Source organism: Protopterus annectens, chromosome 16.part0 (assembly GCF_019279795.1).
Source record: "Protopterus annectens isolate FY-2018-M chromosome 16.part0, PAN1.0, whole genome shotgun sequence".
NCBI classification, from domain to species: Eukaryota; Metazoa; Chordata; order Ceratodontiformes; family Protopteridae; genus Protopterus; species Protopterus annectens.
Genome location: NC_056750.1, coordinates 441,525,694 through 441,549,489, shown reverse-complemented (window position 1 = coordinate 441,549,489; position 23,796 = coordinate 441,525,694). Strand labels below are relative to the sequence as shown.

The 23,796-nt window shown below is 37.0% G+C and overlaps 1 protein-coding gene across 4 annotated transcripts in view; it reads right to left on the bottom strand.

The window, feature by feature from the left end:
* Nucleotides 1-23,796, bottom strand: part of DENND1A (DENN domain containing 1A) — a 4,751,104-nt gene that overhangs the window by 2,522,676 nt on the left and 2,204,632 nt on the right. For all 4 annotated transcript variants that reach the window (XM_044058260.1, XM_044058262.1, XM_044058261.1 and 1 more), the window contains exon 8: nt 8,830-8,883. In XM_044058260.1, coding sequence (XP_043914195.1) covers nt 8,830-8,883 — 54 coding nt within the window. The remainder of the gene's footprint in view (nt 1-8,829; nt 8,884-23,796) is intronic.

The following is a 23,796-nucleotide window of genomic DNA, read 5'->3' as shown; positions in this document are numbered from 1 at the left end:
GAAGAATAAATCTGGCAGGAGGAGCAGGATGAGAAAGAATTTGGCGAACCTGAAACCTGACTGTGCATATACAATGAGGAGGTAAAGATGGAATCTGAATTCCTGTGTTTAGATGAGCACTAATGAACTCCAGGCGCTGTACTGGTACCAGTTTGGATTTGGTAATATTGAATGCAACGCCTAGTGACTGGCAAATCTGGAGCAAATAGCCCCTGGACTGTTCTAGGAGATGTGTTTGCAGCAGTGAGAAGATGGCTGGAAACGTTCAGAATCCTTGTAGTCTCAGGTGAGGTGCTACCACTGCCATGCACTTGGTAAACACCCTGGGGGCTGTGGTGAGTCCAAAGGGCAAGGCTCTGAACTGATAGTGACTGGTTCCCAACAGAAAGTGGAAGTGCCTTTGGTAGCATCTGTTTATTTTGTTGTGACAATACGTGTCCTGAAGATTGAGTGAGCACATGCAATCATCCTTGTGTAAAAGAGTACAAAGGACTGAACTATTACCTTAGAGAACTCGGATTTCCTCACAACCGGTTCATGTTGCTTAGATCCAAAATTGGTCTCAGGTTCCCAGTCTTCTTTGAATTAAATGAACCTTGAGTAAGTTCCAAATCCTCTTTGGTCTGGTGGGACCTCCTGGATGACACTTTTGTCCAGCTGCTTCTGAATTTCTTGAGCTGCAGCTTGTCTCTGACTGGGTAGAATTTAGGAAGCTTTCTATTTTTGGAAGACAGCATTTGGGAAAATGGTATAAAGTAACCTCTGGATATTATTTTTAGTACCCAAGAAACTTTTGTTACAGCAGCCCGGGTGTAATAGGTGCAAGACTAAGTATCCTCTGATTGCCTCCAGAGGCAGGCAGTTGGGCAATGCTTCAGGTGTACTGAAAGGGTCTATTCAGAAAGGAATCTTGGAAACCCTGATTTTGCAGGCCTCCTTCCCCATGAGGATGACATCTTCCATTTGAACAACCTCCTCTGACTCTGAGGAAGCTGTCTCTGCATGAATCCTGAAAAGATCCTTGGGATTTATGGCACCACATTTTATTGTCTCCTCTTTGATTCCTTGAAAGGGGTTACTGAGGGGTAGAAAAGTGTATCCCCTAATGCAGACAGAGTCTTTCCCTCCTGTTCACTGTGGTAAAGCATTTCTTTCATAGAAGAGTCAGACAAGGATGTTCTGTCAAAGGCAGCATTGATGAAAGAAGACTTAAAAAGCTCTGCAAAACTGCATCTAAGTGTGTCTCCTTACAGGAACGCCTGAACTGGTGGCTCACTAGGTGTCTTCTGCTGCATGATAAATCAACCTTATGGATGCATTAGAAATAGATAAGACAGTGGGCAGCTTGGAAGATGATCTTTTGTAATTTTCTGCAGGCATAGACTCATTGAGAGATGTTGAAGAGTTCCCTTGGTCAAATCTTTCTGTTGTCTCAAAGTGCATCAAATAGTTGAGGGAACTCAGGGCAAACATCACTGAAGCAAACATGCACTTTCCAAATTTGTCCAATGCCCTGTACTCTCTGTTAGGGGGTGGACAGAGAAGCTCTGTTTTGCTAGCTCCTTCTTGGTGACTGCTGCTACAACCATTGCATCAAGAGGGACTTCTTTGCCTCAATAGGGCTTATCTTTTGGAGGAGCTACAATTTTGTCTGGACAGCGTGGGATAGGTCCAACAGAATCCAGTCCCTTCCACGCCCTGCAAGAGACTAGGTCGATAAGCTCATCAGCAGGGGGAAGTTACCCAGGACATGGATAGGCCAGCACCAAAGGCCTCCAGAAATACTGACTCCTTAACTGAAAGATTTTTCTGATGACCAACCACCTTTCTGCTTAAGAATTTCCAAAATGTCTCCAAATGAGATGTCATAAGGTGGTGATCTGGGGGACACTTCCCCTTTATCGAAGTCAGTATCTTCAGTGAGAGATTCCAAGGAGTAATCTATGTCCCTCCTTTTGCACTTTCTCTTTCAGTGAACCTCCTTAGTGAGATGCTCTGGGGAGGTGTCTGAAGAGAGGGTTACCGGTTACTTCTTCAATGGAATCTATCTGGATGTTAGATGGAACTGGCTGTACATGTGGAGGTGGTCTGATGGGATCAGAGCTCAGAACCACAGAGGGAAAGGGGGCAGGATCTGAGGACATATGAGAGACTGGACCTCTTGAATGAGAAAACACCTATTCCACAACCTCAAAGCAGACAGATCCTGAGAAGCCAAGGCCGGCAGCACCAGAGACGAGATTTCCAACACAGGCAGATCATGACTTTGTCTGGATCCATGCCTCAAGGAGGGAAATGGACCAAGCTATCTAGCGCCAAGGCTCCAAGAGGCAAGGATGGATCTGACATCATTGGAGTAAATCAGAGCCACCACGGATCCGATGCCTAAGTGTCTGGTCCAAGGCTCATCCCGATCCAAAGGAACAGGAGCAGAACTGGTCAGGGAAACCAAAGGAGTCAAAGATGTAATTCACTTCAGTTCTGACACTGGTACTATTAGAAGTTTCAGATCTTGGGGCTCCAAAACTGAAGGATAGATCACAGGAGGAGAACATAAAACTGTATGGGAGGTGGCAGGAAGGCTCACGGATCAGATGGGAGCCATTGCTGGTATAACCCCCATATGGATCTGTGCTCTGAGGAAATTTCTCATCATTCTATTCACTTCCACTTCAGAAAGACTCACGAAGGATCCAACAGATGAGGTAGTAGACTGAGTGTTTTCCTGAAGTTTGTATTAGTGGAGACATAGGGTTGACCATAAACTTGGGTGAGCGAGCTCTCAGCATTTAAGTAGTAGTAGTAGTGGTTGGATCCAATGGTTTTTGATCAACAGGTTGAGTAATGGGACTGAATGAAATAACTATGGAATCCAAAGACTTGGGTTTCATATTTTTTCTCTTTGGATCTGATGAACTAGGATCCGATGTTCTTCAAATTTTTTGTGGAGGCTCTGAGGATGATGTCATCTTCAGAGACTTTGGTGGAGATCATTTCCAACACAGCCTTGGATGATTTGCTGGGGGTTTGATCCCAGGAGGTAGAAGATAACGGTAATAACCCTTTAAGGACTAGCTTGTTTCATCTGCCCACAACAACCCTGGAGTTAAACACAGCACAAACAGTACCGTTCGTACCCAGATGTGCTGCTCTGGGAGTAAATGCACTCCCTGTGGGCAACTAAGTTCGAGATGTACCCATAGGAAGCACATTTTTTTAAAACCTTTAGGCTTCTTAGCCATGTTAGCTATCAACAAGAAAAGGAAATAGGATAGAAAAGAAAGTAAAATATAACTGACATTTTTTTAAGATAAATTAAGGTTATAGAAAGTATGAAAACTAACAATGGTAGTAGTTAATACCTTATTTATCTAGGTGAGAAAGAGGGATAGGAAATACTTACAAGCTCTACACTCATGCAGTAGGAAAAGATATTTTCATTCTACTTCAAGGACGGGTTATCTTTATCACTGGCAGTGCCACAGGAACTCACCCTCAAGTGAAATATATCATGTGTGTTTCTAGAACATTTTCAAGTCATATATGCATGGTGTAGGTGGAAATATTTTAGTTCTGCTTGGGGGAGTTTACCTTATTACTAAAACAGCTATAACAATGTACCTTTCAGATGTATAAGTACCATGCATCTATTATGATCTTGGGTGGTATACAAAACAGCTGCAAGCATATTTCCTTGTTACTTCCTCTGTTTCATGTTTCTAAGTTTAACAGTTCTTCACTTATGATAGAAACAGTATGCCAGCATGCAGTTTCTTTTCCATGTTCTGAATTTCATCTTCTAATTCCAAAATTCTATTTTTTGAAATATCCATTCTTTTATTCATTTCAGACAATAAAATATTAAATGATACTCAACTGTTTAGGGTGATTCTTTCTTGCTTGCTATCAGGGTAACATAGCACACAATGTTTTTAATGGTAAAACTCTTATCAGATTTAGAATATGTACATATGCTTTTCTTCTCATCTTTGGTACCCATTTTGCATCTTTTCATTGTACTTCAATTTTCTGAAGTTGCTGAGAATTTAGGTTTGGTAGTTTTTAGTTTTAGTTTTGGTACCACCAAATCAATTCCCTTACGTATTCTGGAGTGAACCAACCAGGATATCTGTTGCAGAAGTACATCTAGATGGCCAGAACTGTTTGACTAAAGACTGTCTCTTAAAGAAGAACCGTACCCAACAATTCAAAAACTTGTTTATTTCATCATGGTTTAGCGTTTCCTACATTTTAACACCACCCTGGGACAATGTACACATTTTTAAATATTTTTATACTTAATTTCTGAGGCTGACCACATGGGATCTGTCTTTTTGAAGTAATTCTGATTGTTTAGTCTGCCTCTAGGTATCCCACAATGCAGTGCTTGTCTGTAAAAAAAATACATCAAGCAGGCCTCCTTCTTCCTAAAGCTCCTGTCACTGCACTGATTTTACATGCATGCACTGCTGTTTTTCAGTCAGTTAGTTTTAAGTAACATTTCATGCCATTCAGTGACTACTTAAAACATAAACAGTGCAAATGCCACAGAATACACTTTCAAAGTGCTTTTCACTGCTGCTTCTTTTTAGAATGGCTAAACTGCAGTCTTTTGTAAAGACTGAATTGGACTACTCTGACTCATCTCCCATCCGCCTTCACACATCTAACTTCTCTAGTTGTCAAAGTGCTAAGGGTAATTTGAATTGTTACCTGCTGTGATTGACAGCTCACAGCAGGAGACTTGACTCATGTACTGTTTCCCTGTTCTAGCCTTTACTTTCTGTATGTGACATCACAGCATGGGTGGGTTTTTAGGACGGTCGTGGTGATGTCAGTTAGGGGAGGGAAATGGCCAGAAATCTACCTGTATTCAGTGGCTTTGATTACATTAATGAATTATAATGATACCCAGACCAGCATACAACAACATAAAAAGCACACGATAATACTTGCTGGAGCAAAAATAGCGAAATGTAACAGTTCCAATGGTAAAGCCAATGCACAGACTAGGGTGGTATAATAAGCTTTAATGTATTAAATCAAAATAGTACAAAGCCAGCCTCGTTTAGTGCTTTCATCCACTAAATTGTAGACTTCTTCAGAACACTTTCATATACTACTATCAAATATTTAAAAGCATTTTGGCGCCAAATAAAAACCTTCTAAACAAATTTAAAGTGACATATGCTATATAAATAACATATACTTGTAACATCAACTTAAAATATAGAATACAATGAATCAGATGTGCCAGTCTAAAATATGTAACACAATCACCATGAACAATTCATATTAAAATATTTCATATAAATTGTGTAAATTATATAAATTATTTAAATAGACAGATTATTGTTAAAATACTTCCTATAAAATCAAACAGATAAGTGGTGAGAAGCTGAATAAAAATATAAATATGTAAAAATATATAAATATGTGAAAACAAAATCAGATATATAAAATCAGCTGTAGTAAAGGCATCAAATCAACCAAACTGCAATAAAGGCTTGATAGCTATATAATCATTAAGTCCAGGCTCTCTTACTGCATCAGTTAATATTTGCCAAAAGGTTTCCCTTTTGCCTAAAAGTGCCTTAATATTACCACCACGGGGACCGCTCAGGACTTGGTCTATAATAAATTTAAACGCATGAGCGTCCCCGTATCGATCAATGTGCCTATATAATGCACTGCTGCCATCCTTAGTTCTAATGGGTACAAATGCAATGATCTTAGTATTGAGGAGTACTTATTGGACAATCGGATTACTATAGATTTACACCATTTTTTAAAAGTTGAATACCCTACATTAGCAACCATTGTGGGTATTCCTAAGGTCCACAAAAGTATTCATTTTCCACCATTTCGTCCAGTAGTATCAGGTAGTCATTCAAAAACATATCCCTTAGGTGCAGTCATAGATTGATGGTTGAAACCTATGTATCAGAATCTACCTCATATGATTAAAGACTCGTGGGCTTTCTTAGCCAATCTAACCCCCAATATTTGGAAAAGTAATTTAATATTTATTACTATCGATGTCATCGATTTGTTTTCATGTATTCCTAAAGGTCAGGGATTGGATGACATTTGTAGTAGCTTGAGGAAATTTTCCCATCTGGAATGGGATAAGATATGTCTTATCTTGGATATGATGACATTAGTGTTAAGATTACAATTATATACACTATGAAGGAGAGAATTTCAGGCAAACCAGGGGGGGTAGCTATGGGGGCATCATGTGCCCCCATATTTGCCAATCTGGTTATGTTAGAATAGGAAACTACTATGTTGTTTACTAGTAGTCATTACAAGAACGTAGCTTACTATTCCAGGTTTTTGGATATTTTTATTTTATGGGATGGTCCCATAGATAGTATTCTACCTTTTATTGAGTATATTAGCAACTCCAGTTCTTTTTTAAAGTTTACTTATAATTTTAGCCATGAAGGTATCGCTTATCTGGATACTTATATATACCATTCCAGACAAGGTTTTCAGTCTAAACTTTATAGGAAACAAACTTTCTGCAATAGTTACTTAGAATATACCAGCAATCACCCAAGACACATGTTGAGAAACATCTATAAGGGGCAGTGTATACGGGCTGCTCGAATGAGTTCTAGTTATAACATTATGGTAGAAGAGATTTTATATATTAATTCACTGTTCATAAGTAGAGGTTACCCAGTGTCCATATTGAATGATGTCATGAGTTATGTCACCCGAGAATGGGGTAAAAGTATCCACCCTTATTAGGGGCAGGGACTAGTATCCATAAAGAACTACATGGTGGGTTGTTAACACACCATAGTAGAGTATATGTTCTACAACATTCCCCATATGTAAATTATATTAAAAATATAATTAAACAGAATTGGAACATTTTGGTGGTTGACCATGGAGTAAAGGATATCATAGGTGATTGTCCCAATTTTGTTCACAAAATGGGGACTAATCTTAACTTTAGAACACGGATCAAAACGTAGTAACGACAATCTTTAGGAAACATACTATAAAATGTGGATGTCGTAACCAATGTTCCCATATTTGGGAGACACAAGGGGTGAAACTGGAGAATATTAAGACCTATGTATATTTTAGACATGGAAACTGTAACAGTAAGTTTATAATATATCTTGCCAAGTGTATGTTGTGCCCCCGCATACTATGTAGGCAAGACTGAGCGACATTTCAAAAAGAGAATTTATGACCACCTATACAGTATTAGAACTAAGGATGGCAACAATGCATTATATAGACACATTGAGTGATACAGGGACGCTCATGTGTTTAAATTTGCTATTATAGACCAAGTCTTGAGCTGTCCCCATAGTGGTAATATTACGGCACTTTTAGGCAAAAGGGAAACCTTTTGGCAAATATTAACTGATGCAGTAAGAGAGCCTGGACTTAATGATTATATAGCTATCAAGCCTTTATTGCAGCTTAGTTGATTTGATGCCTTTACTACAGCTGATTTTATACATCTGATTTTAAATCTCTGATTTTATTTTCACATATTTATATATTTTTACATATTTATATATTTATATTTTTATTCAGCTTCTCACCACTTATCTGATTGATTTTATAGGAAGTATTTTAACAATAATCTGTCTATTTAAATAATTTACACAATTTATATGACGTATTTTAATATTATGAATTGTTCATTGTGATTGTGTGTTACATATTTTAGACTGGCACATCTGATTCATTGTATTCTATATTTTAAGTTGATGTTACAAGTATATGTTATTTATATAGCATATGTCACTTTAAACTTGTTTAGAAGGCTTTTATTTGGTGTCAAAACGCTTTTAAATATTTGATAGTAGTATATGAAAGTGTTCTGATGAAGTCCACAATTTAGTGGATGAAAGCGCTAAACGAGGTTGGCTTTGTACTATTTTGATTTAATACATTAAAGCTTATTATACCACCCTAGTCCGTGCATTGGCTTTACCATTGGAACTGTTACATTTCATTATTTTTGCTCCAGCAAGTATTATCGTGTGCTTTTTACATTAATGAATTGGAGACTGCAGCAAGCTTTTCCAGGGTGAGCTAAAAGTCTTTTGAAAGTGAAACCACCACAGTACAGTAAGGTACTGGTCTAGTGGAGAGAAACAGTCAATTTAAACTATTTTAAATGCTGTACTGTTGTTTATTCATAGCAGGGACAGCAAATAGGGAGAAAAAAGGCAGAGAAGTTGAGCATTTAATAACGGAATCCCATTGTTGTTCTTTAAAGAATGATTTGGACTCCAAAGGCAGTTTTTTTTCTGTTTCACCTGTCACCAAATCTTTAAATATGGTGAGTTAGGCAAAAATCAAGTATTTTTTAAAGCAGATGTTGCCTTGAATTAGGAAAGAACCAGAGTGATTAAGAAGATGGCTGAAATTTTGATAAAAGAACCAAAGATGAATAATCATTAATAGCTTCTTTGTACGTTTTATTTTTCTTCCCAATTTTTGCTAAACAAAATATCTGTCAATTACATCCTGGAGTCCATAATGGTTCTTTGTCAGAAATTATTTATAACCTTACCCATTTTGTGATAAAAATAATGTAAGCAGTTCTGTGTCTAACTGTATCATATTAAAATATTTAAAGTCTATTTTACTTTCCGACTTAATCTGTTGTTGCTTTTAAAAGTTTTAATTTCAATAAAAAAAAATTTGGAAAAAAAACACACCCTCCTGTAAAAAAATGACTTTTAGGCACTCTTATTTATATGCCAATGGAAGGCATAGTAATAATGATACAAATAATAACAACAGAGAAAAATATTGTATTAACTCTATGTGGAATTTTATACTCACATTTTCTGGAATACTTGGAAGTTCTCTGTAATCTGGCACAGTAAAATGAGAATGCTAAAGAAGCAAACAAGGAAAAAAGAAAATCAGTTGGTATTTAAACTAAAAACAGTAAGAATACCATAAAATTATCAGATCAGAAAATATAAAAACAATTAAGTATAACTAAGAAAATGAAAACAAAATCCAACCCATGACTCCAGGATAACAGTTGGGTCCCCATTCCTCTCTGTCACACAGCCAGCAAAGTTCAAATTGTTAGCATCCAGATGTTATCAGGCAACTAAGTCATAAGGTCATGCAAAAGGCTTAATTCATCTGACCACTGCCCTAAACTTGACATGGGGCTAAGTAAATGATAACAAAGACAAAGGCAAGGTAAGTGTCATGAGGAAATAAAACACTTATAGGTAACATGAGGCCTTCCCAACCTGCATAATTCATTATTTCCTCATATTACCCATCTAGGGAGGCAATTCTGCATTTGGAAAGTAGATTCTCAAATCTTTTTAAAATATTTATATCTGGTTTGTTACTTTTACGGGATGCATATGTTTTTAGTGAAAGTCCTTTTCTTTCTTTATAGAAAAAATAATCCCCTTTCTTTACTGATGTCATAGAAAAGAAAATATTTTGTGCTACAGCTATTTATTGCAAAGTTTAACCCTGAAAACGTGAGTTGGTTTATACTACCATAAAATTTATAAAACAGGGATCACAATAATCATATTTTAAAAAAGCATGCCTTGGATTAAAATCTGAAACAATGAGTACTTTTTTAAATAAATGGAAACATTTAAAGATTTTTTTTTGCTGTGATTTTTACTGCAATTTATCTTGCTATCACAGTTAATGACATAGATCTGTGCAATTTATTTCCACTGCAGCTCAGGTACTTTGTATTTTCTACAACAGCATTTTGCACTTCATTTACTGAGCACCCTTCCTCCTTGGAAAGACAAATGCCATTATGAAGACTGTGATGTTGCTGATCAAGTGCAAATAAGTTGTATTCAAATGAAGGAAGGAAGTAATATATAACAAATACTCCAGTCAAAATAATAATGGTTCAACAACTCAGTGAATGGCCAAAACAGACACAAGTGAGCACAGACAATATTCAAATGTCAATTTTCTTTGTGATCAGAAAATGTAACTGAAGAAGCTATTTGCCTGTGGCAGTTCTAAAATGTCAAATGCCTAGTCTGATGCAGTTTCATGAAACGTGGACTTGATGTTTTTGAATTTTTTTCCAATTTCAAATGTGCATTTTAAGTATAGTATACATCTACATATATCTATATTTGCAGTCATCTAAGTTTATACGTATGCATATACATACACACAAACATGCACACACAGTTGTAACATTTTTGGTCATTGGTGGATTTGGATTTTTATTGAATTGCTTTTGATCACATTGGCACCATTCTCTTTTTGTGCTTTAGTCTAAAGAGTGTACAATAAGAGGGGTAAGGGAATTTGTCCCTATCCCCACTTTTGTGCCATCTTCAAGTTATGTAAAAGGGGGTGTGGGGGATGTAAGCTCCTATGCAAAGAAAATATATTTTTTTCTCATTTGCTTTTTTTTTTGACCATTTGTGTGGTATACACTTTTTTGTTTGCTGATTTGTGTTCAACAATGAAAAGTACTACAGTCAATCTCTCATGGCTATGACGTTTAGCACTGTGACAGTTTCATATCTGGAGAAAGCAAATGGTAGTTATTTCAACAAACAATTATCAATCTATTCAGCTGTACCAATTTACCCCCTGTAGTACATCTGAATCAGAATACACAGTGTATGTTGCTTTTAATAAATTGAATGAAAAATGTACAGTCACCCCTCCATCAGTGTCCGTGCACATGCTATCGGGTGGCTCATCTTTTTTTTAAACGTTCAATATTACAATGTTAAATGTAAGCCTCTACAAACATTTTAAAATGCTGTATTTGTCACAGTTCCACATAAAAACAGCAGTGTATGCATTTTCTCTCTCTCTCTCTATGCATATATATATATATATATATATATATATATATATATACACACACACACACACACACACACATATATATATATATATATATATATATATATATATATAAAATTTTAAAATGCAATATTTTTGTCCAATTTACTTTAAAAATGCATGAATGGACTTTGCAGCAAGAGAATAAGTATGCACTCATGTATGCATTGGGCGGCAGTTGAAATATCACACAGAAGAGGTGGATAACATGCACATATCCCTGAACCATACAACTTTGTTTTTTTCTCACAGTTACAAATAACAGCAATATTAGCATCTTAACAGTATCATCTCAGGACTAGTACTCGCGGCATTAGGAAGCATGGCAACATATAGAAGCTAGAATGATTGGGTATATGTTCACAAAAATTACCATGGCATGTACATGGCTTCAGTAAGTAAAATGTGCTTGAGGAAAGCCATGAGATTTATGAAATATTTTCCATAATTTATTAATGATGCAAAGAAGGGCTATCACAGTGTTGAATTGGGGGCTGTATGTGCAGTAGATGTCAGACAAAAATGGCAAAAAAGTTGTATAAAATAAATTTGCATAAAGTTTAAGTTATTAACATTAGCAATATTCTAAAACTGAAACTAATATAATATGTACTGTAGGACGTGCATCAGAATACAAAATATCTCCAAACTGACATGATGCGATACGCATATAGAGTCAAAGTGCCACTGTGATATGTACAGACATGACTAATGAAAAGTGTTTGCAAAAAGTTACGAGGAATATGAAATTACATCCCTACATTTCTAATGAAAAATAGGTGTGCCACTCTTATTTTGGAGGGGCTTTTGCAAGCAGTAGGTGTAAGACAAAAAGTCAATAACAGAAGCAAGGCAAGATAAATATGCTGAGAGAGAATGTCACTGTTTGACATATATTACTAGCTTTTGTTAAGGAGTGTTTGCTAAAAGTTATAAAAAAATAAGACATTTCCCGTACATACATGACTAAAGCAAAAATGTGGTATGTAAGTATAGGGTGTTAGTAAAGCATGAACACTGAAACATGGTGGCAAATTAAAAGACATCCAGAGATATTAATGCTCATTTGTTAAATCAGTTTTGAATATTAGCAATATATTCATATCAACATTAACAATGTAACAGCTGTAGGACCTACAGGTAAACACATGTTGCTATGTATACATAGCCACGCATAAATTGACCATCAATATTTGCTATGTAACATGCAAAGCTTTTCAAGATTAATATTGCTGTTACTGCTGTTTTGAAATATTGTGAAAAATATGATGTGCAAAATTTATACGAGGTCTGCAATATCACAAAAGAGCACTAGGCACCCAGTCTTGCCATAATCACTGGAAAGCTCTTTAACTGGTAACCAGTTTTACCACTGACCTTGTTCTATCCAGTACTCTTACATAAATACAAATTGTTCGACCATAGTACCATTCATTTTGTCAAATACAATACATTCTTTTTCATAAATTTGTAATATAAATTCAGTATCAAAATATATATAGTTTTGATATTAATATCAGTGTGTTATCCACTGTCTGATAAAGAACTTACATTTACCTACTTTTTGCTTTATTAGGTTTCGCAAATCCTATGATGTGCGATTACAATAAAGGATTTGGGAGAAAATCCCTCATGAAGCAAGTGATTTCCATGGTTCAAAGATGTAAAGAAGCAATGGGCTTAATTAGCTTCCTGTTGCTGAGGACTCAAAGAATTAAACTACTACAGTGCTCACAATACTCAGCAAAACGTTCAGGACCAAACTGAAAAGACACTGGCAATAGCAATCCTCTGGGACTATCTGCCTACAGCAATAGCCCTTGTTAACAAATTTAGCCAGCACTAATAAAAAATAATGTTAATATTGATGCAACAAATTTTAGTGAAGAAATAAACATAAAATAGCCTATTATCAAAAACTACAGTACTAAGAACCATACTGTAAGATATGTGGCAGGCAATATGACAAATACTAATGAAAACATGCACGAACATGGGGTATTTAGGGAAGCTTCACATCCACCACGCAACAGAGTGAGATGCATTATGCCCACCTATGTCAGTACATCTTAAATGTAATTGTTACCTTAAAGTGATAGAGCAATTTACTTGTGCAGTTTATGGCTAGGTGAAGACACCAATACAGATCTACGATTGAAATGTTACAATTCTCTATTACACTGACACTTCCAAAAGATTAATACTTAAAAAGAGCTGTACAGCCAAAGCCTTCACAATCAACTGGTAAAAATTCTGTTATACTTTCCATCTGTCTGCACTTCAGTAAATTCAGTTAAATGTGTTTCCAGCTGACGTGCTTCATTAATATGTGCTTTTTAGTATAATATTTTAAATCATTTCAATTTCCGGGAAATGTGTTTCAAGAAAATTAAGCATGTTTATTACAACGTGAATGGAATGATTGTAAAAATGGAAATTATGTGCAATAAAGTGAGGTTACATATTAATGGACTGATGAAAATTCAAAATTTTATTAACTTATGCTATAAAATGTGGGCATATTTTACATAGTTTTTGAATGTGACACTGTACTTCAAATATGACCTTGAAATATAGTGATTTAAGTAGTAGATTTAATTGCAGCACTGCATGCTTATTCTGGCTGGCTATTTTCATAATTCTCACATTGCATAACTGTTTAAAAAACTTTATGAGAATGTACATTTTTTTTACAACAGCAGATTTATACATTTTGTAAAATGAAATCAATCCACATCTGTAATTCACTATACATATTCCTAACTCACTTTACACAAGGCTTACTTAAATGTTTGGCTTCAGATATACTAAGATTGCATGAAGATAAGAAAACATATTTATAATATGTCAAAGTGTTACTAAAATAAAATATAAAGAGACATCCATTCTGAAAGCTGACAAAGATAAATGTGAACTAGATTTGCATGATAATTAGCAGACTGACACAAACTACTTGCCATCACTGGTTCTGTGCCGACCAAAATTCAACCCATAATCACTCTCTCTCTCTCTCTCTTTAGCTGACATTACTATATTATAAAGCTAATTCAGGCTTTTTGACGTCTTTCTTTCCCTCAAAGTATATTGCTTAAAGGTTCTAAGATACATGCAAAACTTATACCATGTAGCCTGTAACCATGGAACTGAAGAAAGAGAAGTCCTTTAATAACACAGATGAGTTAAATGACACATAGGTTCATAGGTAGGTACTAGGCTAATGGCCTGAGGGCCTATGTAAGCCTAGCCAACAAGGTTTCCCTGGCATATGCCACCCAAGAAAGTTATTTTCCTGTGCCACTGTCAAGCAGAGACACATGAACATTTTCCACTCCTGCCTGTGCCTCTTAGCAATGTTTCTTCATGATGGGAATCAGAACAGGCAATGTTCAACACCTTAATAAAAATGCAAAACACAATGTGCTAATATATTAGAAAGATTAAATTCAACAAGAATAAAAAGAAGACAACATCCTTCCCTGAAAGTCTCTATAGGACTCTTGAGACCTTAATGACAATTAGGGGGTTGCAAAGAACTGTGTTGGTTTACAAATTCTGTAAAAAACATGGACTCTAAAAAGCTGGCAACTGCAGATCAATCTTTCAATCATAATTTCAGTGCAAGATTTATATAATTTCAATGCTGGATTCATTTTTTGTCTCCCAATATCAGTGGTCTAGGAGACCAGATATAATTAGTTCCATTTACCTTAGGTTTACCCTTAGATGCGACGGCCAAACAGTAAACCACCAAGGCCATCACACCACATGGCTGAAACATTATTTGCTATGCTGTACTACACACGCTTCACTTCCAAAAGCTGCCTGGTGTTGAATGAGTAATGATGTCAGTCAAGAAGACATTTTTTGATGTGCGTACGCAGACTAACGCTGTTAAGAGAAAAGTAGGATGATAAAATACCCAAAATCTGTTAAGACAATCTAAATATGTTGCATTGAGTCATTATGCAACTGAACTTTCCTCTTCACTGCACCAATCCATTTTCCATCATCTAAGTCTCCTCTGAACTATTCTATTTGAACTGTATGCTCAACTATTCTCTTTGGGAAGGCACTGCATAGCTATTCAATCTAAGTACATGAAACTTTTTCCTTAAGTCAGACTTAATGGTCCCATTTCAAGTTGTTAACAGACTTTTACATTTTCTTCTCTAACTGCCCCCTACCCCAATGTGTCCATATTGTATTTTTCTCTTGTGTGTTTCATTGGGAATGCAATGACTTCTGAGCCTATTTGCATACTCCAGCCACTGCATTTTCTTCACAATCACAAATGTATCATGGCCACAGCTGTCAAGCCACTATATACATTTTCTGCACCTCTTCCAGAATTAGAGCTGTAATCCAGAAGTGAACTTTCCATCCAGGCACAACAAGGATTAACCTCAATTTTTCTAGAATCTACTCTACCAGGTTTTAAGCCAAATGTACATCCGGAGTCTTTAGTCCTACTCTTTTACACTCTGCTGAACTCCTTTTCCTCTTCTGAGCTTCTTGGAGCAACCTACACAACTTTTTTGAATACCATACATATTATATCCTTGAATTTACTGTCTTTGCCAATGGTTCTAAATATAATGCAAATAGCAACAATAACCCTGTCTGGTTCCCCTTTTCAAACACAGCTTAACAGAGAGGAACCCTCCCACTTTCATTTTTGCCTACAATCCCTCACATATCCTCCTAATTAACATTACTGTATCAGAAAATGCAAATGCTTCCACTGCCCTAGTCAAAAAAAAAAAATCCTAGCTTACTCTGCCAAATGCTTTCTCTTCATCAAGACCCACCAACAGTAGCAGTATTTTCTTACATTCTACTTCTCTCTTAATCATCTTTGTACCATTAATTTTGTCAAATGTCTGCCTCCCTCCACAAAACCACACTGATCCATATTTATCAATTTTGGCAATTCTTTTAGCCATTATAGACATAAACAATTTATAATTGTGGTTTAAAACTGAAATGGGACTATATGAAACTGGATCTGATGGGTCTTTACCATCTTTAGGTTTTGCAGCCACTATAGCTTTTTTTTCAGGATGATGGTGCTTCACATCCTTTTAAAATACTGCTTAACAAAACCTTCCAGATCTGTATCACTTTCTTCCCTCCTAGCTTCTAAACTTCCAGCAGAATACCATCTATTCCTGGAGAATTTCCTGCAGATTGGTTAAATATCATCATTTTTATCTCATCTCCTCCTATCTTAACTGGCGTATTTAAGTCTTACATAAATACTTCCATTTGTGCCTTTTCTTGACTCTCTACTTCTCGGCTTTATACAAATTTTCATAAAATTTCCAAAATATCTCCAATGCCTCTACGGGATCTCTGGTTATTTTTCTTCTTAGAGGTTCCCTAAGTTTGGCAACAACCATTTTTACATTCTGTTGCCTAAGGTGTTCTGCCTAAAGTTTTATGCTCCAGAGTTATCAAAAAAAATCTACTTAACAGCAATATTTCTACATTCTTGCATATTAACCAGATACTCCCTTATTTTCTTTTTAGCACTTTGCAAGTGTCTGTTCCATTTCTGTGATACTTTTTCAGCCCCTTTAAATAATTCTTATGTATTAACTATATCTCTTTTTCTTTTATTTGTACCTTATTTAACTCCACTTTCATTTTGTACCACTCACTGGCCACAACTTCTGGAGTACTTTCTAAATTCCCTAATAACAACCAAACAATTTCCACTATCTATTCCTTACATTTCTCTCTTTTTAACAGGTAGGTGAGGAAGCAGCAGTGTCTCATCTTTCATTAACCTGCATTTCTATCTTAGTAATTATCGGTGCATAATCTGTAACAGTTATTGGATGCATGTCAATGTTCACAATTAAATACACATGCTCTTGGGAAATATAATTCCGGTCTACCCTGGCCCAGTTATTGCATCTTGGTAAATAAAAATATAAATTTGCTGAGAGTTCATACTACTGAATTCACATCTTTCATACCAAATATATTCATAACTTTCTTAAAAAAAAATACCCTCTTTTGTTATAAATTTCATGCTAGACCATCCTAGATACATCCTCATTGTTGCAAATCAATTCCAGTATCCAACTATAAGTAATATTCCTTGCTGAAAGATGATTATTTCTCCCCAATTTTTTAAGCTCCATAACAGCAGTTTTAGGTGGAACATAAATGCATGCCCGCATAATCCTCATCCCTGGCCAGTAGCTCCTTACTAACATATATCTGTGTTATCTTTTTTCCCCTCTTCTGTCACTATTGGAACTCCTCTAGCGGTTAATGCAAGTATTCCTTTGTCCCTGATATTCTACAGAATATCCATCCTGAAATTCTTTCTTTGTCAAATTCACATGCTCAGTTCTTTCAAATGCGTCTCCTGCAGCACTGCTATTTGCACTCTGCATTTCTTAATATAATTAAGCATTATTTTCTTTTTGTTAATACCTGTGAGACGGTTTACATTCCAAGATAATATGGAAAGTATCACCATTATGGCAAGACGTCATTAATCCCACCTACTACATATGACATATTTTTAAATGTATTTCTGGATTTTTGTGATACATGTAAAGAGGGTTGATTTCTTAAGAAAGTTATGAAAACATTAATTTCTGGCAGGTTGATCCTAATACACTTTCTTCCTTAACATCAACATCGGAACCTATGTCACATTTTACAAGACATTTTGTTGTAACAAAAAAAACAAACACCCGCCCTCTCCCCGACCCTGTTAACTTAATGCAAACACATATAAATATGTACATCTTCAGATAATGTAATTTAAACCTCCTAATAGGAACACTGGTACCAAATAGACAGCTGCTAACACAGGCCATAACTAACCTGAAAGTGAGGTTATTCGTGCCAAGATGCATGTTATTGCGCATGCGTCTACTTACACTAATTGTTTTTTTTTTTCTTTATTCCCCCTGATGTGAAAAAAAATTGTATGCTTTCAGAAATCATTAACTTTTAACCTTGAAATAACCAGTGTTCTGTCTTTTCAAGATCCACGTCAATTCCCTATTCTCAGTTTTATTTCTTAAATCTCCTAACCTACCTGTTTCCTTCATTATCTCAATCACTTGAAATAGAAACTTGTGTTGCTGTGAAGCATTATATTGCCCTGTCTTATATCACGTATGTGTTCCCTTATTCTTTCCATAAGGGTACGGGTGGTTTTTCCTATGTAAACTTTTTGACAAACACAACACTGGACCAAATAAACCAAGTTCTGAGATTTACAAGTCACTTTAACTCTGAATGTATAAATCTTATCAGTCCTGGGGTGCCGAAAAATATTGAACTTATTTATGTATACACAAAAATTACAAGCCATACAGGGAAATGTACCATATCTACCCTGTCTTAAAAATCCTTCTTATTATAACACAACTGGTTTCTAAGACAGTTTCTGTTCTTAAATGTAAATATGGGATCCATGCCCATGATGGTATTAACGTCTTTGTCTGTCCTAAGGATATGCCAATTCTTTCTAACTATATCACAAATCCCAGCTATATTGTTGGAATATATAAGGCATATACTAGGGGCCTGTCTTTGTATATCCTGTTCTTCTTTTCCAGTGTAATAGTGATTCGTTGAAAAATAAGGCGCTCCTATATTGCTTCTTAATGTCATCACATAATGTCTTTGTTTGTATCTCATGTAGTTTATATCCTTTCTGTATAAATTCTTGCTTCATAATATCAACCTCTCTTAAAAATATAGCATCATCATTATTTAATCTAGATAGTCTCATTAACTGTCCCCTTATTAGAAGAAGCAAGAAGAGAAACTGACAAAAACAAGGGTTGCCCTGGCATCATTTGCAAAATTGCAGCGTTCAGTGTGATGCCTGAGGAATGGAAAAGGCTCAGTAAAAATTCTTCTGTCATCACTCGTTTATTCACAGTAGGGGCAATTAGAAGCCAATCATAGAAGCAGAGTAATATCTTTATCCCACTGAAGTCTTTGGCATGTTGTCACCACAGCAATACAGTGGGTAATACCCTAGGGACTAAGCTGAGACCAAACAGCAAGTCTCTGAACTAGTAATGGTTGGTTTCTACACAGAAGAGTAGAAACATCCTCAGCTCTGTGGCTGTCATCATGAGCAAATAAGCATATTGGCGTTCAACTGAGAACATCTGATCTTCATTTTTGAGGCAAAAAAGAATAGTCAATACATAGACCATACTGAATGAAGCTTTGGGAATTAAGTGTTTTAGACAGCTAAGATCCAGTATGGGCCCAATGTTCTTGGTTTTATCTGTTGCCAAAAACAATCTGGAATAAAAAACAGACCTTGTTTCTGACGGGACCCCTTAGAACACTAGCTTTGCTAGGAAGCTTAACAACTCTATTTGCGCCTTTTCTAATGAAGAAGGGCATTGGGGAAGGGAGAAAAGCAGATGAGGGGTGAAAAGAATTTTGTAGCATCTGAAAAAGATGCCTCTTGGCCATCTGTACTGCATGACGGCCATCCACTCAAAAAGACAACTGACCACTAACTGCCACCAGAGAAGGACAGACATACAAGTCCACAGGGCTGATGGTGGTTCTGGGGTCCTCCAAAAAATAAACTCTAATAGCCCTGACCTTGCCAAGAACTCATACCTCCATATAGCTGCCCATTCTGACAAGGGCCACAGACTCGCTGTTTTTTAATCAGACTGCTTGTGTCCCAGCTACTGCTGTCAATTACCCTTCTTAAATCACAGCTGTTTAGACCATTAATGGTTCCTCAAATTTGAACACTAGAGAGACTGAAAGCAAATGCAAACAGTTGTAAATGTCGTCTTCCTGTTCACACTATTCTATACATTGTCTCTCCTGTGGTCTGAACAAGTCAGTGCCATTAATAGGGCATTCAGAGTGAAGTCAGGAAATTCCTGAAGAAATCTGTTAGCCTGAGTAAGGATTGTCATGGGCTAGGTGCACAGTTAAGTAAGAAACTGTGGAATTAGTCATTGCCTGAGGCATCAAACTAGCATTGTCTTTAGCTTCCTTTTGCAACTGCTCTGATTTTTTTACCAGTTCCTCTCCCAGTGAAACATATAAGACAATTACTTTTATATCCTAATAGAGAAAGGATTTAAAGATGCACTCTTCCCAAAATAGTCCAGGGCTCGGGACTCCTTGTTTGAAGGGTGAGCCTCTGGACTCTGACAAGTACATTTCCTCTTGAGAACAACTGCCCTTAAGCCTCTAACTGAAGTCTTAGCCACATCATCAGAATACATGGGTGGCCCAAGGATCTTGTGATCTTGTATAGCCTGCTAGGTGCATGGTTATTACACGGGGTTCCTAGCCAGCTAGCTGAATGATGACAGCAACCTCTAACTGGAGGAACTATCCAGAAGGAAAGAGGGAGGCATCCAAACAGCATGTGGAATACTTAGGTGACTGAGGAAAGGGCTTCTTGTGACCATCCCCCCTCTCCTTATTAATTCAAGGACCTTCCTGAACTTGGGAACATCAGAGGAAAAATATAAGAGAATCTACTCTGTCACTATTCACAGTCTGGAACTGGTGATACAATATGGAAATCTATGTATTGCGTCTTACATGTGCAGGATAAATTAAAGGTGAAAAGGAAGGTAATGTTGACCAAGATCTATGAAGCAGATCCTGTTAGTGGTCATTCAAGCCTCTATCCTGATGGGAAGGGATAGGGGCCTCGTGTCTAGAACAGATATTTGTTATGATGAGGGTAGCACACGCTAATAGAGCAAAAATGCACGCGTCCTTGTGGGAATATTGTCATGCTGGACTTTAACATCCAGGCCTATCCAGACAATACTACCATTAAAGAAGACCTGACTACTGCCAAAGGGGCTACCACCAACATGAGAAGTCCCACCAATGACAAGAGGTTTGTTGGGGCCCATCCACACAACTCTGACCTCCTCAGTACACAGAACTCCAATGCTGAAAAAAGCAAAATATGGAACAGTGCTGAGGACATTTGCATCAGGTTTAACTATTTCCCATCAATGCCAAGTGCTGACGCTGAAGGAATTCTCAAAACCAACATGACTGTCACTCTCACAAATTTAGCCAGTAGCACTATCAGTGCTAAACATCTATGAAGCCTTAGTTGGGTCTGCTGACCTAGACTCTTTTGACCCAATCTATGGGGATGGGGACAAGACCTATCTTTATCTGTGCCTGAAGAAGAACCTCCATTTTTTTATTTTTTTTTTTTACATTTTGTTTACTCCATTTGCCTGATGATCATCTACATAGAATCAACTACCACCTGATAAGAGGCAAACTTCACCTAGAATATAAGGCATTTGATGACAGTACTTAAAAATCTTGATAAGTACTGGGATTTGGAGAGTTACACCAACCAAAACACATTTAAGCAAGATAATTCTAAATTTGCTACCCATTTCAATAAGATGAACAAGAGATGTTGTTTCCTAACATGAAGGACTCACAGATTATGGAACAAAGGAACAGTTATTAAAACTTTCACTGACAATGAGTTTTTCAAGAGTAAAGTAGACAATTAGGTGATTCCCAAGAGGCAGCAATAAATATTGAGGAGCCTGTGTTCTTTGATGTCCTTTAGCAGAAGCATAGGTAGGGTGGGGCTAAAGAGGCAGTCACCATGGGTAAAAGATGTTGGGGGGGCACAAACTGCAGTCCATTTTTTTAATTTAATTTGCCAGTTTTCTCTCTTTATGTGTCTTTAGTAGAGTGCAAGCACATTAGGACCTAGCATCCCTCCCTAGATAAAGGAGTGCCAGATATGTAAAGGGAGCATGAGGGTTGTAGGACATTACGATGCGAGATGTAGAGCTTTAGAAGATGGTGTTCCACCTTAGAGAAAGACTTTTTTTTTGCTCAACTTAGTGTAGAGGGGCACCAAATCAGCCAGATAAGGCTGCGTTCTCTGGGCATAAATGCAGATTTAGCTTGACATGATGAACCTATATTACAAGGCTCACATTTCAAACATCTTACTTAATGTGTACAGTTATGCAAACTAGTTTTCTGTTAATAATGCAAATGTCCACGTAACGTGATACGATTACATCTCAGATGAAAAACTAATGCTATCTAAGCTTACATAAGGTTGTAGCACAGCAACTTAGTAATGAAGACCTCTTTCTCAATGCTCTAGGAACCAAGGTTCAATCTTCTACATGAGTTACTGACTATGTGACGCTTCCCTCTTCTCCCCACATATGTGTGTGAATTTGCTCTGTTTTCAACACTCTCCCCAAATATACTGATTAGTTAAGGTCCATGTAAATACCGCCCAAACCCTTGCATTTGTGGTTCACGCTGTGGCTATTAAGAGTTTATGATGGCTAGTTTAACTTACCTGGTTATACACAATACCCAATTTCTGTTAAAATTCATATAAAATGAAGGATGAAAAATGGTGCATTAAAAATTAGTTCACTGTCCTGACTTGTACAAAAACAATGTATGCCCACTTTCTATTAATGTAAGAAAATGTACCATTAAAATTAGAAATGTGTATGAAACAATGATTACTCTCAGAAAAAGAAAAACAGACAAACTAGCAAAAAGAAATAAAGTGCAGGCATTATAATTTTGAAAATGAGGGTGGTTTACCATTCTTTATCAACTATTGTAAAGTTTCATCAATCCAAAGACTTCTTCAGGAAACAAATTTCAACTATCCCACCGTTAACTGAGAAACCTACTCATGTACTAACTCTTTTGCTCAACGTTTTCTGGAATTCATAAATTCTAGTGCCTTGGGTCAACTTATCCACACCTCCATCAAGGGCAGCAATATCCTAGACCTGGTCATTACCAACATGGGCAACTAGTGTTCCACATCAGATGTCAATTCCTCGTTGGTCAGATCCGACCACAAGCTAATCACCCTAGACATCCACATCCCGCCCTCACCCCCCGATTAGGGAAACTACAGTAAAATAATTCTCCAAAGTCAACTTCTTAAGACAGAAGTGGCAAACTTCACGACACCCATGCAGACGGACAATAGTGTGAAAACTGCTGAATCCTACACAAATGCACTTTATAAGCACTTACACGAGTGCATGAATTGTGCTATCCCTAACAGAACCAAGATTTTATCCTCCAAAAAAAGGAAGCCAATCTAGTGGTCCCCTGCCATAAACAAACTCTACAACAGAGGAAAGAAACTCCTGCAAAAGAGAGTAAAATCCCATGACTGGAGGAACTCCCTGGTCAGCCTCAGTAAGAAGCTGAGATCCCTCATAAAATCCTCCAAAGCTAGTTACGAAAACAAAATTGCCACTGATTCTAAAGACAGCCACAAATTATTCTATAGCTATGTCAAGAATCTCAATGGCAACACTCAGATCTGCTCTGAGTTGCAGCACAATGGGACTAAATATAAAGAACCAACTGATATTGCCAACATCCTGGCATATAGGTTCAGTGCTAACTTTACCCCCCCCCCCCTCACCCCCTAAAGGGCAAATCCCTATACCGGAAGAATGCAAAGTTCCTGTAATCACGGCTGCACAGGTAAAAACCACACTCTCCAAAGCCAAAAACACAGCATCCATAGGACTAGACTGCGTTCTTGCATTCTACATGAACTACTGAACGAACTGGTACCCCAGCTAAGTACCATGTTCAATCATATTCTCACTTCAGGCTTTGTGCCCATTGAATGGTGTACAGTGACTGTTATTCCACTTCACAAATGGGGAGCCACCATGGACCCCGGGAACTACTGCCCCATTAGCCTGACGAGCCTGGTCTGCAAGGCCATGGAACATATCATCATGGAACTTATAAACAAAGACATTGGTAATCTCCAAACTCTGGACCCCACCCAGCTTGGGTTTGTAAAAGGCAGATCATGTCTCCCAAACCTGAAAGACTTCTTTGAAGCAGTCACCAAAGCTGTAGACAAGGGTACGGTGGTTCACACAGCCTATCTAGATC